The following is a 15742-nucleotide window of genomic DNA, read 5'->3' on the forward strand; positions in this document are numbered from 1 at the left end:
TGGGACAAACAAGCAGCCTCTACCTATAACAATCCCTCCCTCTTTTTGTTGTAGAGTTTAACTGTTTAGTCCAGGCGACCTCAAGACTGACAGTTTTCCTGAATTCTGGGTTTGCAGTCATGAGCTACCATGCATGCTTACTCTTTGCTTGTTCTCTACCTTGATCCACCAAACTCATTCTCAGTAGCCAGAACAGTAGTCTATCAGTAAATCACATCCAGCATACCCTTATTTAAAACTTCATCAGCTGCTTAGCCATGGTGACCCATGCCTTTATTCCCAGCACTCGGGAAGCAGAGGCAAGCAGATCTCTGTGAATTCAATGCCAGACTGGTATATAGAGTGAGTTCCAGAACAGTCAGGGCTGTTACACAGAGGAACCCTGTCTCGAAAAAGCAAAAATAAATAAATAAAAAACAAGAATAAAATACATCAGTCTGAAAAGGAGACTCTAATTCTCTACCACAGTCCTTTAGTTCAAAGTTCCATTGTCCTCTTTACTCTGTGATTATTATCTGTCTTCTTCCACTGCTTTATTTTCTTTATGAAACAAACCACTATCTTAAGTCATATTAACTCATGGATTACAGGGGTAATAGTCCTAGCATCTGGTCCCTGCTAGAAAATAAGTTTCATGAAGGAAGCTTTGTCTGAGTCCCTTTGCCAAGAACATTGATTCATAACAAGTATGAAACAAATCTTTTTTAAATGAATGGATAAATGGATGCTATTTTCACTTAAAGGAGAGAAGACATAAGGCATGAGTTTCATCTGGAACGCAAAATGTAAGAGGGAAGGAGGGGAGACAGTGGGAGAAGGGAGGTCATTTCTGTAGTAAACATGATCTAATAAAACACAAAGGCTGAATATAACAAGGGAATCTACAGATACTAACAGTGGCTAAGATCCACGGAGAACTATGCTTAGGCATTTCCAAGCATTAGTGCCAGATACTTTTAGGTTTGAGGGGACTCATCAGGGTTGCTCTTCCTCCAGTAGGCTCTTACAGACCTATTTCTATTATGAGGTCATACACTATAGCCAGGGTTGATCCATCTGTCAGCCGGAGAGAGACATTCCATGTCTTCTAAGTTTGAGCTGAGTGTTACACTGCTGAAGAGGATTTAAAGTGAGTCATGCTAATGGCAGGACACTTCTGAGTGACAGGAACAGCTGTTGAAGCTGCTCTGGTCACAACCCTTTTTGAATTGTGTTGTTCAATACTTTCTGGCATAATAATCCAAATAACCACAGTCGTTTGTTCTACTAACATATACTGCTCTCTCTCTCTTCTTTCTGCTACACAGAGAAAAGAAACCCTGTCTTGAAATAGGAAAAGAAGAAAGAAAAACCCCAGGTCATGCAAGCAGCCCAGAGGAGGGAGACAAGGAAGAGTTAAAAAAAAGCCTCAGAGTTTGAGTTAACCTGACTGGGTGGGTAGCCACATGGTGGACAAACACGCGTGCACACATGGCACTGAGGAGAGCTCTAGAGAAAGAGAGAAATCCAGACCAATTAGAGTTCATGCTACACTAGACCATAGTGCAAGTGCAAAGGGTAAGTCTCCGGAGCGGGTTGGGGGGAGGCGGGGAAGGAGGGGTGTGGGAGAAGGGCAATGGGAGAGGGAGGAAGAAGCAAATGAACCATCTCCGGAGCCAGGTCATGCTTGCACATGGCTGCAGTACTAATACTCGGCAGAGTTGCACACTTGAGGCAGAACACTGAGACTGAGGCCATCTTTTGTGACCTTTTGTGTTCCAAGCCTTTCCAGACAACACAAGTAGCAAATTGAAAAGGAAGGAAAACAACTGAAGAGGCTTCTGAGGGGGCATGAATTCTAATTGGTCTTTATAATAAAAACTCGGAGTCAGATATCCAGGTAAATGCTGAAATATCAGAGAAGTAAAGGAGCCATCTACTAGAGAGACTTTTTAACTCTACTGAATCTTCAAAACGAATGGCCAAGACCCTGTCTCTACGAATCCTCTGACTGAATGGACCTGGGATCCTGTCTCCACCCACCTTATATTCCTTTCTCCACCTCCCTAGTGTTGGGATTAAAAGTGTATGCTTTTCAAGTACTGGGAACAAAGGCATGAGATCCCAAATGCTGGGATGGAAAGTGTGAGCCACCATCGCGTGGCCTCTATGGTTGTCTAGTGGCTAGCTCCACCCTCTGATCTTCAGGCAAACTTTATTTGTTACAGCACATAAAAAAAAAATCATCACAATCTAGGCTGAATTCGAACTCAAGGAGGTGCTCTAGGTTCAGCCTTCTGAGTGTTCAGACAGCAGGCATGGACCACCACAGCCAACTCATGAGTGCTATTGATGGTTTCTAGAATAGCAGATCCCAGTGTGTTTCATTTTACTTTGCCCGGATCCTCAAGAAAAAATGCTATGGAATCAATCACTGTCTATGCCACAAGAACTTTACGTATTTCCTAAATACAACTCGAAAATTAAATTACTGATTTACCCATGGGCTGAAGACTAGATATCTTTTTCAAAGACATGAAAATGACATTAATCTTGTAGGTCTCCATTGGAGCACTTGGGCAACCACAGGAATTATCAATGAGAAATATTATTTCAAAAGAGACTTTTTTCTTCTGATCAGTAGTTCTGAAAAGTGCTTAAAATACGGAGTAGACCATATTGTAACCAGAGGTACAGCTATCCAAGCTTTGTTATTCCAATTACAGAGCACAGAGATTTAAGAAAATGATGAAGGGCCCTAGGAGGTTTTGAGTGGGAAATAAACATTGCTTTCTTCTTTAGTCACCAGTCCTTAGCCCCCGAGAGGAGCGGCAGCCTGTCCTTTGAAGTTTTAGGCTAGGCATTGCCTTCTGTCTACACACTGAAGTCCTGGATGGCATCCTTTCTGTCACGAGCTCTTGGGTTTAGCCACTTTAATCACTGTGACTTTTCTCAGCTGAAGTTTCTTTTGCGAGTAGTGCTATGAGGACTCAGTGCCATTCTCCCCAGAGAGCGATGAGTAGCCAGACCAAGCAAGAGAATTGTCTTTATAATGATTCTTTATTAGTGGCTTCTATATCCACTGCATTAAGGGGGTCCACATGCTTAGTACGCATGGGAGGACCGTGATAGGCAACACACAAACAATTCAATATCGCAATTATTAATCCTACTAATCCTAATACATAAGACCAATTCCTCACCTCCATTTGGCTTATCAATTATCCATAAAACACTTCCTAACATTAATACAACTTGTCAATTAACATTTCCTAATCTTACCAATTATCCATAAAATATCTCTTAGCATTTCGCACACTAAACACACACATTGATACATCTGTGCTCTTCTAATTATCATTAATGCACGAATCTCGGATTTACAAAGTTCCATACTTGAGTGTAAATACAACCTGACATTCTCTGTCCTAGGCTATTGGTATCGACTGGACACAGAAGGGTGGGGTTCTTCTCGTGTGGCAAGATTACTTTTGTTATACCAAAGTTACTGGATGCAGCCTTCCCATCTGGCAAGGCCAGATGGGTGTGGAAGCCTCTAAGTGGGCAAAATGTTCTCTTAATATTTCTCCTTAATAATTTTCTACTTCACAGTTTTCTTAATTTTCTATTTTCTATATTATACTTACACTATAGATTTTCTATTTTACCTACACATTAGATTCCCCTTTTTTTTTACTCATTCAGAGGGATCTGTTTCCATGCTCATTACACTTTCCCAATAAAAGTTTGCTTCATCTGCACTGAGAATCACTTTGTTGTTTGTTTAAGACAGGGTCTCACATAGACTGTTTTAGACACTACCTCTCTGTGTAAGCAAAAGTGACCTCGAATTTCTGTTTCAGCCCCCTGAGTGCAGGAATATGAGCATGCACTACCGGGCCTGGTTTATTCAGCTCTGTGAATTGAACCCAGCTTCTTACTTACTAGACAAGGCTCTAGTAACTGAGCTACATCCCAGCCTGATAATTTGTTTATATAACCACCTTTATCAAGAATCTTAGCTTTCCTTTAATCCCAGCACTCGGGAGGCAGAGGCAGGCAGATCTCTGTGAGTTCGAGACCAGCCTGGTCTACAGATCGAGTTCCAGGACAGGCTCCAAAGCCACAGAGAAACCCTGTCTCGAAAAACCAAAAAAAAAAAAAAAGAATCTTAGCTTCATTTTCTAGACAACTTGCTTCAGCTTTTACATCAGGCTTTTGCTTCCCTGGAAATTCTTTCTAAGAATACAGGAGGCTTTTAAACGATATTTATTTTAATTTTACGTGTATGAATGCTTTGCCTGCATATATGTTTGTACACCACATGCATGCAGTGCCCGTGGAGACCAGAAGAGGGCCTATCAACCTCTGGAAATGGAACTATGAACAGTTGTGAGCGTGTGTGCAGGAAACAGAACCTAGGTCCTCTGTAACAGCACAAGTTAATCCCTGAGCCTCCGTGTTTTCAGGAAGTGAGCTGCCGAGTAACACTTTCAGTTTCCTACAGAAGCTTCCTCTTTTCATTTACAACTTGGCTAGCCTGTGTAAAAGCTCTACCTTTCAGCCAATCTTGTCCTCATTTGTTAATTCATTTGTTTAGTTCTACTGGGGATTGGATTCAGGGCTTTCACAGAAGCTGGGCAAATGTTCTATTACTGAGCTAGAAGACCCAGCCCATTTTGACTTTTGACACATCTTCCTCATTTAATCATTACAGCCTTCTGTCTCTTGGACAGTTAGAGGCCATTGTAGCTTGTTAATTGGCTTGGCTTTAATATCATTGTGTATCTAGGAATCCATAGGCCAATTAGTAGGGGACAGTATCAGTGCACGTACCACATACCAATTTAGTTCATTATCTTCTATGGATACAGTCGGAGATCACCTCCAAGCAATTATAATAGTAACATCACAGACCATTAGTCACAGGTCATCATAACAGATATATAATAAAGAGAAAAAGTTAAGTGTCATGATAATTATGAAATGTGGCATGAATATAGCAGATGCTGGGGGAAATGGGACCAATAGTTTCCTAGCTGTAGGGCTGCCACATCTTCAATTTTTAAAAGCAGGGCTGAAGAGATGGTGTTAACAACACACACTGCTCTTGCTGGGGACCAGAGGTTAATTTCAGCTCTCACAGCACCAGCTCACATTTACCTGTAACTGGTTTCAGGGGATTTGACATCTTTGACTCACTCACAGACAGATACATACACTTATATAACTAAAAATGAATGCTTTAAAAACACCGTTGCTCCATAGGGCAACAAAGCACTGCACAATTGAAAGACCCTACAGACCCCCTCCTCAAAACCCGCAGCTAGCATGCTCCGGGGGGAACGTCCTGTTTGCTTTAAAAAAATTCTCTGGATCAGCAGCCAGCCTGCTCTCATAAGAACATCCCATGTGCTTGAGAGAGCAGGATGTCTATGAGATAGGAAGACTGCAGGGCAGGATGTCAATAAGATAGGACATCAACAAAGCAGGTTGACTGCAAAACAGGATATCTATGAGATAGGAACAGTCATGCCCCCCTCCCCCCGCCTCATTCCGATAACCACGCTTTTGCTTCTGTAAACTTGCTTTTTGCTCTTCCCTATAAAAAGCCCGCTCTCCAGTTGGCAGGCGCGTGCTGCCCACTGGTACCTGTGTTTACTCAATAAACCTCTTGCTAATTGCATCCTGTGGTCTGGACTCGAGTGTCCTGGTTCTGGGGACTTCATTGGAGGAAAAGGTCCTCTCTGAGGGTCTTTCACAATAAAATGTGGTAGGACTCCAAGACACGTAGTGCTTGGAGATGTTAGTACTTCTAACATAATGGACATGGGCACCAGCTTTAAACAATGACAAATTTGAACAAGAAGGCTGGGTGTGGTTGCTAATGCCTGTAATACCAGCATTCAGGAGGCTGAGACAGAAGGACTGCCACATGTGAGACCCTGTCTCCTGATCCCAACTCCCCCCAAAAGATAAGAGTATAAAATCATTTGTTATTGAATTTTACAAATAGGAAAGAATTAAAAAAAATTCAGGGGTAGAATGTGTTGAGAAGTGTGTGGGAGATGAAGTAATGAAGAAAAAAAGACTAGTTATTCCAGAATGTTCATAGTGACTGAGAGGCGACTCATTCAACAGTTAAGAAGGCAAGCTGTTTTTTGTTTGTTTTATTTAAGATTGAGGACAGTTGAGTACTTTATAACTGAATGAGAGAGAATGGACGAAGAAGGCAGGAAATAACAAAGAAGGGAAACTCCAGGGGATCAGATGCCCTCTTCTGGCATGCGTGGGCACCCTCCGGCAAATAAAATCTTTTAAAAAATGTTCTACTGTATTAGCTTCGAGAGGTGGGTATGGGGGAAAGAAAGGAAAAAAAGGAAGACAGTGAGGCCATAAATGAGTTAATATATTAAGAAAACGGAGGGAGAAAAATTCCAGAGCCCACGTGTGTCCACTCCTACGGATCTCGGGCTGATGCAAAGACGGAGAGCGAAAAGCTTGGTGCACGGTTGTATTCCTGAAAGCCTCTGTATTGGCAGCCTTCCAGCCTGGGGCAGGATTTCAAAGAAAAGCTGGGGGAACTCCCTAATCTTTACCCTTTGAAGCGGAGGCGTGTGTCAAAACCTAGCCATTGGGCCACAACAGCCTCAACAGCTGCCCAGACCAAGGGCAAGTGCGAATTGGAAGAACCCAAACAATCACAACGCCCGCCCCCGTTCTCTACCAATCACAACCTCTCAGTGTCTTGATTGACTGGGCTCGCGCAAACGCTCTGGATCAAACGTTTCCTGCAACCTTGACTGACTCGTTAAAGAATCCGTCTGAGGCCGATGATTGGCTGGGACGTCTGGATCCTGGCCAATCCCGAAGGGGGCGGGCTGGTTGAGCGTCGGATTTCCAGCTGCTGTCCTTAGACACGGGGCCGCTGGTGGCGGGCTTCTCTTCACTCCTCGTGGGCCCTGACTCAGTGTCTAATGGAGCTTTCTTATCAGACTCTCAAACTCACGCACCAGGCGCGGGAAGCGGTAAGGAAAGCTTTCCCAAAAAAGCAAGACCTAGGATCGTGCCAGAAACTCTTGTTGCAACAGGCAGATTCGCTAGTCTTCGGTTGCTATGGTGACAGAGGCGGCTGCCCAAGCGGCGCAAGCGCAGTGGCTCTACTTTTCCCCTGTTGAAGGAGGCTGGGTTTGAAGTAGTGATCCCGGCAGGATAAATCTAGGATCGAACCGGGTCGGTTTGTTATTACGGAAACTGAATTTTAAGGGCCAGGTTAGGCTGCTTGTGGATGTGGGTTTGGACCTGCGCAAAAAGAGACTGTTAGGCTGGGCGTCGAGATGCACGCTTTTAACGTTAGCGCCCTGGAGTAAGAAACAGGCTAGTAGTCTTAACTAGTGCAGTTCAGCCAGAGAGGATGCATACTGAGACCCCGTCTCAAAAACAAAACAGAAAAACAATAACAACACAATGACATTGTTGAAAGCGCCTCCTCCACCAAAAGGAAAAAAAAGCATTGACCTGAAGGTAGAATTCTAGGTTTGGGCGCTCAGTTGTCATTACCAAGGCTAGAGCTTAGAGGCACTAATTCGCTGCTCCCAACCCCCTTCGGGGTCTCCTTGTGAAGTAGGAGAATTGGCTGTGATCCTATTCACATGAGGGTTTTGTGAATTTACAATACTTCCCATGGTTTCCTGTGGTCTGGGTCGTCTGCTACCACCAGCAATATTTCCACAACAATGAACATGAATTGAAAGCTTACCGTAAATGCAGGCACTGGGCGTGAAAACAATAGTGGGTACTGGGGGGTCTGGGCGGTGGGGGGGGGGCGGTACTGCGGGTGCCGGGGCAAAATGAATAAAATTAAAGCTAAGAAAACAGGGACATCTGGCGCCTGCTCGGGGAGTCAGGATGGGTCCTTTTTATTGATAGCTTTTAAAGCTCCACAGGTGACCACTCCATTGTGTAGCTGAGGCTATGAATCATTGCTCTAGAGTCTTTTTACCTTAAAAAGATATTTGTTATTTTTGGATATGAATATTTTGTGTTTGTGCACCACCTGTGTTCGGTGCCTGCAGAGGCCGGAAGAGTGCACTGGAGCCCCAGAGAGTGGAGTTACAGACGGTTGTTAGCTGTGCTGGAAATTGAACCCAGATCCTCTGGAAGAGCAGAGCCACGGTTGCTCTTCTTCAAATTATTATCGTTATTATTTTTTACCCGGTTTCCCCTCCTTCCTCTATTCCCAGTCCCTCCCTCCCACTTTCCCTCTGCCCCCTCCCCTATCCACTCCTGTATTTCAATTGAGATAGGGCAGGCCTCCCATGCATATCAGCCAAATATGGCATATAAGACTAGGCACACACACACACACACACACCTTTCTATTAAGTCTGGGCAAGGCAACTCAGTATGAGGAATAGGGTCCCAAGAGCCAGCAAGAGAGTCAGATACAGCCCCTCTTCCCACTGCTAGGAATCCCAGTAGAAGACCACGCTACACCACTGTCACATATATGCAGAGGGCCTGCACAGTCCCATGCACCCCATGGCTGTTGATTTAGTCTCGTGAGTCCCTATGAGTCCAGGTTAGTTGGTTCTCTCTCTCTCTCTCTCTCTCTCTCTCTCTCTCTCTCTCTCTCTCTCTCTGTGTGTGTGTGTGTGTGTGTGTGTGTGTGTGTGTGTGTGTGTGACATCTTGACTCCTCTGGCAGTCAGTGTTCTTAACCACTGAACCATCTCTTCAGCTTTTCTACCTTTTGAAGTGCCAATAATACCACACACACAAAACACACATCCTTTTGTTAGGCAAGTTCTAGAAAGAGTCAACTGCCCTTGGAAGTTTAAACCCACTCCCCACTGAGCCTGAACTACCTGCGTCAGAATCAGGCGCACCACCTCACGATAAAGCCAATTCTAGGGCTTCAATGGGACTTGCCGAAACAAACCGAGATGGGGCTTGTGAAACTGGCGTCATACGCACACGCCAAACTGCTTCGAAAGCACTCTGCTCAGTGGACCCGTGTCTTAGAAAGATGCTGCTCAGAGAAATGATGCTGAGTTCTTGATACAGCCAGTGGGGTAGGCTAGGTGTCTCCACTTGTTCAATAGCTGACTTACACCCTCCCTTATCAACACCTCTACCTTTTCCATCTTCCTGACTCTAAGATCGCACCGCAAAATACACCCAGTTATCCTAATCAGAATCCTAGTCACCCACAGTTTCACTTATAGAGGGAAAAACATCACCAAATATTCTTTATTCTACCTCTGTAACGTATCTTTAGTAGTTCCTGTCACCACCCCCGTTCTGATGCCCAGGGAGCCCTCACGACTTCCCCATTTCGGTAGCCTTTTATCTTTTCTCTGTTGGGTTTGCCTCTCCCCAGTCTTCATTGAGTGTTACTCTGTTGATGGGATCCTTTTAATGACTTTCCATTTCACTTGGAAAAGCAAACCCAAACTTTGACGGAACGTACAGAGCACTACAGTAAGACAGAGAACCGTCTGTCACAGGGTTTTTCCTCACTACCTTCTGCTGCGTCTGCCGCAGCAGCAGATGCCTTCTTCCTGATCAGACATATTTCCAAACTGCATAGAGTTTGCACATTGTGATTAATGTATTACCTGTTGTCTGTATATAATATACTTTCAAAAACGAATTTTCTGAAGCTTAAAGACAAAGATCCGAGTCTTTTTGTTTGTTTATTTTGTTGTTTTGTTTTAGGCCCTAGATGGCGCTAAAGCAGTGTTTAGATGAGCTCAGGGGTAAATGGGTCAGGATTGTCAGGATTGTTTTGCTTAGGGGTCCCGAGGAGGGAGAAGATAAAGCTGGAGGAGGTGCCAGGGGAATTAATTCATTATAAAGAGAACTGGCTGTCCACGGGATTTTCGGCCCCCTAATTCAGATGCTGTATTTGGATTTCCAGAATGTTTCCTTTAAGATAAATGTCTTGTGTGGCCCAGGATGTTCTCAGATTTGCCATGTTATTTAAACAAAGGAATCCATGCCCTCAGTACTGAAAAATAATGTAGCATAGTTTAAGACACTTTTCTCTTCTCACTCCTCCCCTTTCTCTCCCCTCCTTTAGGAAGAATTTCTTTTTCTTTCTTTCTTTCTTTTTTTTTTTTTTTTTTTTTTGGTTTTTCGAGACAGGGTTTCTCTGTAGCTTTGGAGCCTGTCCTGGAACTCCCTTTGTAGACCAGGCTGGCCTCGAACTCACAGAGATCCTCCTGCCTCTGCCTCCCGAGTGCTGGGATTAAAGGCGTGCCCCACCACCGCCCGGTTTAGGAAGAATTTCTAATGGATGAGTAATCTAGTGACGACTCTAGGTCTATGGAACGTGCCCGGGTTATGTGCAAGCACTGTTACATAAGACGTTGGAGATGCACAGGTTCTGCCATCTGAAGGGGGTCGTGGAGCCAGTTCACCCCAGGACACCAAGAGATGCCCCACCCTCCATCCCAAAGTGTCTGTGTCTGTGTGTGCAAGCATATATGTATCTTATAGGTTTTGATCCTTTGGAGAACCCTGATAAATACAGGTTTGTATCACAAGATTCTATGAAATACTGATGCTGTTGGTGACTTTGGGTGGCAGATTTTCTCTTACAGTATTTTAAATTTAGTGTTTCATTAAAATTAGGCTATATGCAGGGGCTAGGGATCTAGCTCAGTTGATAGAGTGTCTTCGTAGCATGCATCTCCAGCACAACATGGGCTGGGTACGACGGTGGATGCTTGTAATTTTAGATAGGCATTCAGGGTCATCTTTAGCTACACAGTGAGTTTGATATCAGCCTGAGGTACCTGAATGGGACCTTGTCTCAAAAAAGAAGAAAGAAACTAAAATAAGATTACATCCAATTTGTGTACCTCTGCCAGTTTTTTTTTTTAATTTCTTTCCAAATTGAATATAAGAACCTCTAAAATGCTCTGAGACCAGGCAGGTTGTAATGAGCAATAGCATAGGTGGTTTAAATGTGAACACACGATTAGAAACAAATAATGACTGGACTAACGTCCAGGAATGTGTACACACACTCATGTGTACACTCAAGATGACTGGGACATGAAGCCAGTCTTCCTTTTTCTCATCCAATCCCAGCTGATTGGAAGAGGCCCTTCTCCTAGGGCTATCTCTTCTTTCTCATGTACTTTTTGAGAGGTTTCTGCTTTGCCTAGAATGAGCCTTTTGTATTAAAATTTATTTAATATCTGTTTAGCTAATAGATTAAGCAGTTGACTAACTTTTAAAATGAGTGTTAAATGCCTTAACTTTTATTAATTGCATGGATCTCTAAAAAACAAGTAATTGAAAATCTAATTACCTCAGTGTTTTCCTTCAAAGAACTGAGGCTTATTAAACTTTAAATGTTAAAACATTTAAGCATCTATTGAAATACCAATAGCTATAAACAATGTTCAGTTCTAAATACTAATTAAACAAGTTCTAAATCACCATAAAGCTAGGCTGAATTGTAAGTAACTCATGCTTTATGCTCTGCTCTGTCCTTACACAAGGAAGATTAACTACTTCAACGCTGACCACTGCTGCAGCGTTGTGGACATCTTCCAAGACTCTGTGGCTTTAAAAGCTGCGCGCTGGGATGCACAGCTGTGATCCCAGCACCCTGGAGGCAGAGGCAGGAGGGCTGCTGAGAGTTCCAGGGTAGCCTAGGCTACATATAGTAAGTCCCAGGCCAGAATGGCCTATTTATAGCTAGACCATGTTTTAAAACAAAACCAAACAAAATAAAAACCCAGAACATAAATAGATAAAGTGCTGTGTTAAACCACATTCTACTTGTAAACCTGGACTAAGAAAGGGAGACTTAGAGAAGCCGGAACACTTTGCCAACATCATGCTGTACTCATGGAGATGTATTACCGTCACCGTGAATATCCAGGGTTTGTATTAAAAACATCCTTACTGGCTTTCTTTGGCACAAATAACTTATTTTGGGGGGGCAGGGGGAGAGGTGAGATAGGATTTTTACAATCAAACTCACTCTGTAGATCTTGCTGTTCTCTAACTTTGAATGATCCTTCTTCCTCTGCCTTCCACGTACTGGAATTATTGCCACAAACCACAGTATGTGGCTGGGTTTTACTTCTAACCACCAAGAAATAAAAATCTCATCACCCAGATATAACCTTTTTTATATTTTATTTTTTGTTATGTGTATAAATATGTGTGAGTGTGTGCGGGTTTGAGTGCAAGTATTCGTGGAGTCCTGAGATCCCATGGAGTGGGACCTAAGCGACTGTTGGCGCTGGGAACTGAACTAAGGTCCTCTGTTAGAGCAGTGCATGCTCTCACCCATGGAGCCACAGCTCCAGCCCTGATTTTATTCTTATCTATATGTATGTGTGTCTGCTGTGTGTGCAGATGCCTGCAGAGGCATAGGACCCCAATAGCTGTTGTTCTAGGTAGTTGCTAGTCACCCAGTCAGGGTGCTGGGACCTCAGGTCCTCTGGAAGAGCTGTAAGTGTTCATAACTTATGAGCCACATCTCCAGCCCTACCAAGATATATATATATATATATATATATATATATATATATATATATATATATATATCTTAAAAGGACTTTTAAAAACTGGTTTGTGGCTGGGCATAGTGGCACGCACCTGGTAACCCTAGCACCTGGGAGGCAGAGGCTGGCAGATATTTGTGAATTCAAGGCCAGCCTGGTCTATGCAGAAAGTTCCAGGTCAGCTAGGGCTACAAAGTGAAACCTTATCTCAAAACATTGGTGTAGCCTTCTACTCTGAACTGTGGTACTGGTCCCTGAATTAGCTCTCTTGCTGTAAGGACCCAAATTTGATCCCTAGTACTCATATAAAGAGAGGAAAGTGGTGGTGGGTGCCTGTAATCCTAGAGCCGGACTGGCAGAGACAGGGGGTTCCCTAAACCTTGTTGGTCAGTCAGTGTAGCCAAATTGACAAGCTCCAGCTTCAGTGAGAGACCCTGTCTTAAAAACAACAACAGGCAGAGCTGGAGAGATGACTCAGCAGATAAGAGCACTGACTGCTCTTCCAGAGATCCTGTGGTCAATTCACAGCACCCATATTCATGTGGCAGAGGTCAATTCTGGCTCTGTGTTAAATACAATAAGTCTCTTTCCTGGATTCTGGAACATTCTAGTTCCAGTTTTAGAACTAGAACATAGTTCTATTGTTCCGTTGGGGTGTGCAGCCTTTGAAATTTAGGAAGTTTCTTGGCAGAATCAGGGAGTAATTGGAAAACAAACAAAAACAGATTAGAACCTATGGGCACAACTACTCAAGCTTTTAGTTGAATATTTGATGTGGGGGCTGTAGACTAGAACTATAATAAAAAGCATTTGAAAGAAGAGATGTGTCCTTCTTAACTGTTTGTTTTTGAGATGGAAAACTCAGTGCAAAATTTAGATATTATTACAGAGATTGAAACAAGCTCATGCAAATTAATCTCCACTGCACCCGTAAAAGGAAATTGAAAGTGCTAATGCTGCATGTGGTATACGTACAGTAGCATTTCCTATGTATCTTTGGGGTCTGAATCTGGGAATGACATTCAATGCTTCCTTCTCCTCGGGCTACAGTATCATAGGATTCAATTTTGAAGCTGATAATGGAGCATTTTGTGGCACAATAGCCCACAAAGGAAAAGGAGGAAGTAAACAGCCAGATCATTGAAACAGGCAAACAAGACCCCTACATTAGATGCTCACTCCTGGGCTTCTTTTTGTTCGTAGACAGAAATTAATTGAGCATCTAATTGTGTCCATCTCTGGGGCACACCCTCACTTACACTTTCAATTGACGATTTGTTGGTGGTTCATTATTGGTTTTTAATTCAGAAGATGATTTTCTATGCTAATTTGAAGGGGATGAACAGGAAGATATTGTAGGCCTGGCAGACTTTATACCATCAATTTAAAATTTTGTGAGGCAGGCATTGTGGCTGGGGCTCATAAGCAGAGGCAGGGGGGTCAGGAGTTCAAGAGCAACCTGAGATAGAGAACAAGTTCCAGGTTTGTAATGGATTATTAAAAATGCTGCAGGATCCCCGGTGGCAGCAGGCAGCAGAAATGCTGCAGGTCCCCAAGAGGTGGCAGCAGGCCATGTGGTGGCAGGCAGCAGGCCCTGAGAGCAGCCAGTCCCAGGCAGGGATGGCTGCAGGTCCCCGAGCAGTGGCTGGTCCAGGGCAGGGAGACACGCGGTGGGCAAGAGACAGAGACATGGATAGGCACGCCATGCAGAGTGAGGTTGGATATTTATTTAGTGGCTATAGAAGGGAGGGGAGAAGAGAAGAAGAGCAGAGAGAGAGGGAGAGAGAGAGAGAGAGAGAGAGAGAGAGAGAGAGAGAGAGAGGGAGGGAGGGAGGGAGGAGACACAGAAGGGGGAAGGGGAGAAGTGGGGAAAGGCAGAAACTGCCTCTTTGAGAGGGAGATAGAAAAGAGAGGGAACTCAGGCTGGAAGCTGAAGATCAGCCTGTCTCAGCAGACAGGGGAGGGAGTGGGTGTGGCTTGTCTCTTAAAGAGACAGAACAGATCATTACAAGGTTAGCCTAGGCTTTTTACAGAAGAAGAGCCTGTCTCAAAATTACCAATAAAAGAAAACAAATGGGGGTCATATGAGCAAGATAAATTGTGGACATGTATAAAATAGTCAACAAGATAAATTCCAGCGTGCATTTAGCAGCACAAGGGGGCATTATCAAGGAGAGTGACCTATTGCATTGTTAGGAGCAGAGTGTATAAGCAGCTTGATGCAAATGAGGGTCCTAGATTGCTTGGGGCATTGTTAGGAAAGGAGTGTGTGCCTAACCCAAGCAGTTCTAGGTTCTAAGTCATCACTAAGCTTGACTGCCTCTAGGAGTTCCTAGAGGGAGGCCATGGGGCCAGGAGAAGAGTGTAATAGACCCACTTACTGTCTGATGTGTTCCTCAGTGAGGAGAGTGACAAGACATTGTTGGGTATTTATAAGCATATTAGTCACTTTTCTGCCGCTGTGATAAGACATCATGACCAGTTTGAGTTCTTCACCTACTGACGTCTCCCTAGCTTCCTAGTTTGCATTTAGAAGGAAGGAAAGTTTGACACATGCTACAAGGTGGGTGAACCTTGAAGACCTTATACTAAGTCAAGTTTACCGAACACCAAAATACAGCTATTGTACAAGTGATTCTACTGTGTAAGGTGTAGACCACAGAGACTAGCACCAGACCCTGACAGTAAGGGACCCAGGATAGGCAGGGTCACAGGAACAGAAGGCAGAATGGTGGCTGTGGAGGCTGGGGAGGATAGGGGCGGGGAGCTGGTGCTTAATGGGCAGTGTCAGCTGAGGGAGGCGAGAGCACCATGAAGGTGGCGGTGGAGAAGTGGTGTACTCAGTGCCTCTTCCCTAGACACTTACGTCTATTTTACTACAATAGAAAGTCGCCCACAGGGGAAAAGGGAATGGGCTTGTGGCTCCAGCCTGTAGTTCTAGTTCTTGGGGATGGGAGACAGGAGTGTCAGAGTTCAAGGTCATCCCGCAGCACTTAGCAAGTCTGAGTCCAGCCTGGGTGATAGCTCCAAAATGAAAAAGGAATAAAGCACTACTGCTTTTTGAATAATTAATTATATGCATGCTTTTATTTTATAACATAATTTTTTAGAAAGCTATGAAGGTCATGTGTGTCATGAGTGTTTGTATATAGATTGATATTTTGACACAGTGTTTTCTGTAGCCCAGAGTAGCCTCGAACTCCCCATGCAGCCGAGGATGATCTTGAGTTT

The 15742-nt window shown here is 43.9% G+C and overlaps 1 protein-coding gene across 1 annotated transcript in view; it reads left to right on the forward strand.

The window, feature by feature from the left end:
- The first annotated feature begins 6881 nt into the window (after positions 1-6881).
- Katnal2 (katanin catalytic subunit A1 like 2) overlaps positions 6882-15742 on the forward strand; it is a 52994-nt gene continuing 44133 nt past the window's right edge. Inside the window, exon 1 of the mRNA XM_075970806.1 lies at positions 6882-7007. Coding sequence (XP_075826921.1) covers positions 6957-7007 — 51 coding nt within the window. The 5' untranslated portion in view covers positions 6882-6956. The remainder of the gene's footprint in view (positions 7008-15742) is intronic.

Source organism: Microtus pennsylvanicus, chromosome 4, assembly GCF_037038515.1.
Source record: "Microtus pennsylvanicus isolate mMicPen1 chromosome 4, mMicPen1.hap1, whole genome shotgun sequence".
NCBI lineage: Eukaryota > Metazoa > Chordata > Mammalia > Rodentia > Cricetidae > Microtus > Microtus pennsylvanicus.